The following is a 7651-nucleotide window of genomic DNA, read 5'->3' on the forward strand; positions in this document are numbered from 1 at the left end:
CGCAGGTTTTTGGTAAATCTCGGAGGTTCAGACATTGATGGTTATTCAGCAAAGTTAGATATGGCCTGGTAAACATTGATTGTCCGCTAATACTAAGTACTGTAGAAGCCTTATGGGTAGACTAATCCCACAAGTATTTTATTTATCGAAACGTTAGAGGGTGCTGTAGAACCAAACTTTTGGTAGTTTAGCTTCACGCGGTGAAATTTGATCGCAAAGTAATGTTTTAAGCTCAGAAAAAAAGCTTAAGGTTCCTACCACAATTTTACTTATTGAGAATTTTACAGAAGCAGCACAGATAGAACATTAGATGCTTAGGAAAGAAAGAAGTGAAGTATTGTTAGTGATTGTAAACGATTAAAGGTCAAGTGAATGTTTCAGAGGCAAGGAAATAATTTGTTGTTTTAAAAAAATTACGACGAAATGGTGACGTAAGTACGACAGTTTAGTAGTTCCGAAGGATCTTCGAGAAAACTGCCTAATTAAAAATAGAACACGTTTCACTTTAAGCAGGACATTTAGGTGTTAGAAAAACTAGTGATAGAGTTTTGGGTGATTTTTATTGGCCAGGTGTTCTTGTACAAATAAGGAGATATTGTCAGTCCTGTGATATTTGCCTACGTACTATAGCTAAAGGGAGATTTAGTTAAGTGTCGTAAGGATGCCTTTGATAGGTATACCTTTTAAGAAAGTAGTGGTCGATATTGTTGGTCAAATCGAACCTATGTCTGATCGAAAAAACAGATATATTTTGACAATGGTAGATTATGCCACTATATATCCGGAAGCAATTGCATTGCCTTGTATAGAGACTGAAAGAGTAGCAGAAGCTTTAGTTGATATTTATAGTAGATTAGAGGTGCCTGAGGAAATTCTTACAGAGTGTGGCTCACAGTTTACTTCACAGGTTATGAATGAGGTTAGTCGGTTACTGTCCATTAGACAGCTAGCAACTACGCCGTACCACCCTATGTGTAATGGTTTAGTTGAGAAATAGCAACGTAGCTTCTAAAAGAGATGTTGAAAAGAATGTTTATGATAAGACCAAAAGTATTGGGATAAGTATTTAAATGCTTTGTGTTTGCTTTATAAAGAGATTCTACAAGGAGAGTTAGGATTTTCACCTTTTGAAAGTTGTTATATGGTCGAACTATAGATTAGTCCCATTTACAGTGTTAAAAGAGCTCCCTATGGTCTGGTAAGACAAGAAGGAATATGAAGTTAAGACAACTAATCAGTATGTAGATGATTTACAAGGAGAGATTAGAAAATATTGTTAGTTACGGCATAGCAGATGTTGAAGAAGAGCACGTTAGGTATAGAAAGTACTATAATAGGAAGCAAAAGATGGAACTTTTTAAAGGGTAATAAAGTACTGGTTCTCATACCTACAAAACGCAACAGCGACTAAGAAGGGAGTTCGTCACGTTTTAGGGGTGTTTTGTATGAATAACCATAGAAATTTTTTTTTCCCAAACGCTTTTTTGGGCGCCGCCCGCGCATTGCTGTTCCCATGAGACCATTTTGAGTGACGAAAAAAATTTCAATCAAATCATGTAGAGTGGGAAGAAAGTCAAGAAAGGGCTTTCCAAACTCTTAAGGCTAGTTTAACAAGTCCGCCGATTTTAAAATTGCCAAATTAAGATAGCGTTTTCATTATAGGAGTAGATGCATCCGGTACTGGATAAGGGCCATTTTTAACTTCCGGAACAAGGTGAGGAGAAATTCCCAGTAGGTTATGCTAGAAGGAAATTGTTACCAAGAGAACAAATGTACTCTGTAATATAAAAAGAATGTTTAGGAATCGTATGGTCTATATCTAAATTTCACAGGTACTTGGTAAGGAATTTATCCTGTAGACTGATCACCAACCTCTCACTAATCCAAATAAGGCAAGATTAAATACTTCAAGAATAATGAGATGGTCGTTGCTTTTGCAACTATATAGAATGAGAATCAGAGCCATTCTAGGTAGAAAAAATGTAGGAGCTGATTATTTAATGTTTCAACCGGAGGTAGTGTAGTTAAGACAGTATTTTTAGCAGTATAAAGGTGGTTTTAATATATATAGTGTGCAGTGCTGTATTACATGTCAGTTTCAATAAATAATTTTCACTTTGTGATGTTTAAAGAAAATTTTACAATTTTCTTTTTTAAAGGGGGCGTCCATTGTCACAAAGTTAAACCATTTTGTGAATGACGACTCAGTAAGTGTTTCAGTACTTGATTTTGTAGTATTTTATTATCCGAACTCAGTTTTATACTAAATCCGATGTAAATTACGGCATCATCTTTTATAATAAAAAAAAATATATGTTATCGAGTAAATTACTTATTTCAGTATTCATTATTTTTGCTTAATTATTTCTGGGTATCATTCCAAGCATCTTTGACATATTTCTTCATAAAATTCGCCTCCTGTTATAGGAAAGTTGATTAAAGTGCAAATTTATTATGGTCTATAATATGATTATTAATAAATGCGGGCCTGCTATATTTTGTTATATATGCGTTTTGGATGCAAGAAAATCGTGAAAGTTATTTTCACTCTTTCTGCTCAGTGTACGCTATGCATATATATTGAACGATTTCAAATCTTCTTTTGGACTACAATTTAGACGTGTAAAGACGCACAAGGCTCCAACAGCACGAGTATCGGGACCTGGAAGAAAAACATATTACCAGATTGATAAAAAAAACCTGTGTCATCTTAAAAAGTGTCAAAAACAAAACCAAAAAAAAAATGTAAATAATGACCCCCTTTAAAATATACTTTATAAGCTTAAGAAGAAGGCCGGAAACTCCACGATTCGAGCCTACGAGCAAGGATTTCATTTCCCGGGGCCGTTGTTGAAAACAAATTGCAAGACAATTAAAGAAACTTTTATCACTATTTCACGTTTTATTTAAGCTTCAAAATGAGACCAACCCCAAGTCTCTAGCCCTTCCCGTTCATGAAACTATCTATCAGGAAACGAGCGAATTCGTGCTAAAAATCCTTGGTAGACAGAATTGCGGCACAGCAATCTCGATACGTAAACATAACTAATACATGTATGTCAGCTGAGTATGGGTCAAAATCACTTGAATTTACTAATTAATATTACTAAATACATTAAGTTGGACCACTCACAACCGTCAGTAGCATCTGATACACGCAAAATTCGAATGCCTGTGCACAAGGTCATTATGACAGACAATTTTTTTTTGTGGTGTAAATTTTAAGCTTGCGCAAAGTAATTTTTTCTTTTCTTGTTTTGTTATTTCAGAAGATCAAGATCGTAATGCAGTTAAGTTAGTTATTACATATTCGTTTTATAGAAATTTTATTTTGCATTTTGACAGTAATTTTTCGTTCTCTAATATTTCGTCTTCTATAGATTTATGACTTCAATGTTTCATTAATTACTTGAATATTTGTAATCTGTTTATTATCAAGTTGCGAAGTTATGCCCTAAGAGAGTATCAAAATTATGTGACTCTCCGTGCTGTACTGTGGTAACCCATTTACTAAGAAATTTAACAATTTGTAGCTTTGATATATTGTTAACCGAACTATGGTTAAATACATATTCTAACACTATCGGAATTTTTTCTATATAAACAAAGAAGGCCGGAAACGTGCATTATTCTACAACAATGCACTCGCCGTTCTTATTATCTCCCTGTGTATTTTACATTGAGGGCGCCATTTTGTTTAAAAATCTGAAAAATTAAAAACAATTTTTGTCGAATGTTGTTTGAAAACTATCTTAAATGAAAGAAAATGTTCTAACTAAGAAAATGAATCCGAACACCAATATCTTTAATTCAGTCGTTAACGCTGTACAGACGTTTAAAGTGTTGTTTACGTGACGTCACAATGTAGCGCCAAACAGCACGTGCAAAACAATCAAACAAAGTAGGCTATTTTAATGTCGCAAACGAGTTAAGTTTTACATTTATTTCACTTTTAATAATTTGTATTTTCGCTTTGAAAAATTATAGAGTGAAAAAATAAAATAAACACACACAGTTTATCAACGCTTTTCAAAATTCGTTATCTTAAAATGGTTTCTACACACGGTAGATTTAACGACAGTTTTTTTTTTTCAACCCAAGGAACAGCCTTTTAAAGAACGTTCTCATGGAAACTCCAGGCAGATCAAGTTAAACCACCAAACATAAAGTCCAACTTTATAATAATAATAATATTTTTTCTTGACGTGTTAGAATGGAAATAGATATTAATTCTTCGTCGGCCTTCGTGATTATATTACTACGCATTTGAACTCAAACCGTGCATTATTCTACAACAATGCACTCAGAATTGATATCTATTTCCTAAATAAGAACACATGCTTTTTAAGACTTATTTTACTACTTAATTATATATACATTGTACAGTTCAAAAGCCTCTCTTAACATAATACTTATTACAATGACTTGACTTTTTTGACTTGACTTGAAGAGTCAAAATGAAAGTCAAGCCAAACATTTCTATTGTACTTCATGAACTCACCTATGCACAAACGTTCATTTTCTGTAAATTCGTCCTTGTCGGTATTGAAATCGAACCATGCATTTTCTGAAAGAAGAAAAACAAAATTCATCAGCAGATTCCTGTATATATTTTCTGTATGATTTATAAAAAATGATTTTTTGATATTTATCATAGATATTAAAATTTATATCCATATAAAGGTATTCAGATGTTTGAATCTAATATAACAAATATCCCTGGGAAAATATCAATCTTGTTTTAACCACTGCCTACATTTCTAAAGCAGAATCTAAAAAATTCTTGTCGGTAAATATCACTGCGCGAAACTTCAGATTTTCTTGTCAGTAGTCATTCCGTTAAATTTATTTTAACAAGGAATAAATGAATAGACAAATAAATATTATCTAACATCTATTAAATGACCTACATAGTTAATAAATACAAAAATGTGTTATATGGTCTTTCTATAGCTTGTCCTCAAAGTTTCTTGTCGTCACAGGATCTCTGTTGTTGTTTTTCTTGTCAGCAGTCATAAATATTCATGCAACTAATTCAATGAAAAAGTGAACTATGACTTCAAATAAAGTGGATTTTCACAAGATATTTTCAAAACAAATTTTGCAACTGATTCATATGAAAAGCTACACGTCGCTTCGTGTCGGTATCAACATTACAGTATATGCGTTTCTCTCTGGCTTCGTTTTTATTTCAGTATCCAAATATTCAATTTTCAATATATATTAAAATAACACTTGGTTTAAACAAATTTTACTCGCAACATAAGTATATTTACATACATGATATTTACAATCAATACACGAAAGGGATTAGACTTGGAGCAACCTAATGCTTATTTAAATGTCTTTTTCCAATGTACAATAAATATATGTGCAAAATAAGGCGAAAAATGTCGGCTGCAGTGCAACTTACATTGAAAATGGAATAAATAAATATAAGTCAATTATTTATAAGAAAAAACAAAATAAAACTAATAACGATAATAGTTTGATGAGTTCAGATAGAAAGAAGATTGAGATAGATAAAAAGAAGGAAAAAACAACAACAGAAAATATGACATGTAATTTAACCCTTAAAAAAAGTTGATAATTGTTGTATCAAAGCGATTCGAATTTCCAATATATTTGTGAAATGCACACTCATTATCTGAGTCTGTTAGTGCCATGTTTCCAAAACGTATGATATTTAATGAAACAGTATGTGCTTATACAGTTTATCAACTTAGGTCTATGTTTTTATAAAGAGAACAGTCGAGAATAAACGTCGTGTTGTTTCTCTTTGTCAATATACGCAAAGAAGCGAAGGAATGATATTCTTTGAAAAAAGGTATTCAGCCAAAGAGCTACAGTTTGTACTCAGACATGTGTGGAAAATCATTGGATGCTTAATAGCAGAGACATATGATAATGTGATATTTCTGTAGTGAATTCCAGATATATGATTTATACGTTTGAAGCTGAATGTACAGTTTATTATGTAATTCTGATGAGTGTGTAATGACTGCATTATCGACATTGAAGATAGTGTTGATAGATGAAGCCATATAAGAAGTTTTATAAAATTATATAAATTTGCCAATGAGAGTAACTTTTAAACGAATTCATGATTACCGGTTTGGCAAAAAAGTTTTAAAAAAAAACACTTACCAAATAAAAAAATGTATCCTACTGTATTACAAATCATAAATAAAATTTGTATGTGTTTATTTGCAGTAAATAGGTTCTTATCGATTATTGTCGGCTCTAGATGATAAATAGGGTGAAAAAAAGTGGTCAGTGAAATGAGAAGCAACTACTTTGCGTTGTGTCTAAAATAACTGTAAAATAACAATACAACGGAAATGAAGTCGTATGAACTCTTCCCGCCAACGTCACGTTGGCTGCCTGTCGTTCCCGCTAACGTCATGTCGTCTTTATGACATCCTCCAAAGCGCAAAATATGGCAATTGTTACATAGTCTCAAGGGGGAACAGCTTTACAATTGGTCTTGATGTAGTGTGCCCGTTACTGGTGCGAACCATGGCCGCTCGTGTCACTCCATCTTTACTAGTGATCAGTTGTTTAAAAGTTCCTAATTTCCACTGTGTTTTTAGGGTTTCATCATGAATTATTACTACATCGCCGACCTTAATCGTTTGGCTATTGTTTCCCGTAGTTTTGTGATACTGGCGTAATGACGTCATGTACTCGTGGCACCATCTATCCCGGACATGGCTAATGATCTGTGCTTGTATACTCGCTTGTTTGGTGATCCCATCTCTTGAAACTGGTTTCGGTTCGGATATATTTTCATAGTAAGGCACGGTTGTCAAACGTCCGTATAGCAAATGAACTGGTGTAAATGGTTCTGGGTCGGTTGACTCTGACGTAACGTTAGTCAGTGGACGGTCATTCATGACGCTTTCTACCTCTGTTACGATTGTTTTGAGTGTATCATAAGTTACGTATGCATTACCAAGAACCTTCTTGATAGCTGTTTTGTAAGACCGATTAATCATTCCTACCAACCACCAAACCAGAGAGCGCGCTTTGGGTATAAATCTCCACTCTGTACCATGGTTGTGTAACGTGTCTATTACAGTAGTAAAATTCATTAATTTGCGTATTGTATTTGCTGCTGCTTGAAAAGTTGTTCCGTTATCAGATATCATAACCTTTGGTAGAGATTTTCTGCTACTGAATAGTCCAAACGCTTGTAAAAATGAAGATTTAGTCATATCTGAGAATACTTCTAGATGAACAGCTCTGGTCGAAACACAAATAAAAATACAAATGTATGCCTCCTCATTTTTGGTTTTCTTGTAAAAGTAAAGCTCCGGTGAAATCAACTCCAGTCACAGTAAAAGGTTGTGTATCTTGAACTCGTATCTTTGGCAAAGGTGGTGGATCTTACGCTGTGTACGGTTTTCCTAACACTCGGCGGCACTGGTAACACTTCCGGTGTAATTTCTGAATACACTGGCGTATCGACGGAATCCAGTATTTCTGGCGCATATGGGTAATAAGTTCACTCGTGCCTGCGTGTAAGCGTCTTTCATGGGCAGCTTTAATTATAAGTTTCGTCAGATGGTGGTTTGCCTGAAGCAGATATGGCAATTATCATATTGTTCTTCTGCGAGTAAAGCAGTTGTTACAACAGCTGGTTGGCTCT

At 33.8% G+C, this 7651-nt stretch overlaps 1 protein-coding gene across 1 annotated transcript; it reads right to left on the minus strand.

The window, feature by feature from the left end:
* Positions 1-6449: 6449 nt before the first annotated feature.
* Positions 6450-7217, minus strand: LOC132732105 (uncharacterized). The gene has a single exon (XM_060718469.1). It carries the CDS (start codon positions 7215-7217, stop codon positions 6450-6452), a length of 768 nt encoding a protein of 255 aa, XP_060574452.1.
* Between the last annotated feature and the right edge of the window lie 434 nt (positions 7218-7651).

Source organism: Ruditapes philippinarum, unplaced genomic scaffold, assembly GCF_026571515.1.
Source record: "Ruditapes philippinarum isolate M1 unplaced genomic scaffold, ASM2657151v2 ctg1436_1_1_1_1, whole genome shotgun sequence".
In the NCBI taxonomy this organism is placed as follows: domain Eukaryota; kingdom Metazoa; phylum Mollusca; class Bivalvia; order Venerida; family Veneridae; genus Ruditapes; species Ruditapes philippinarum.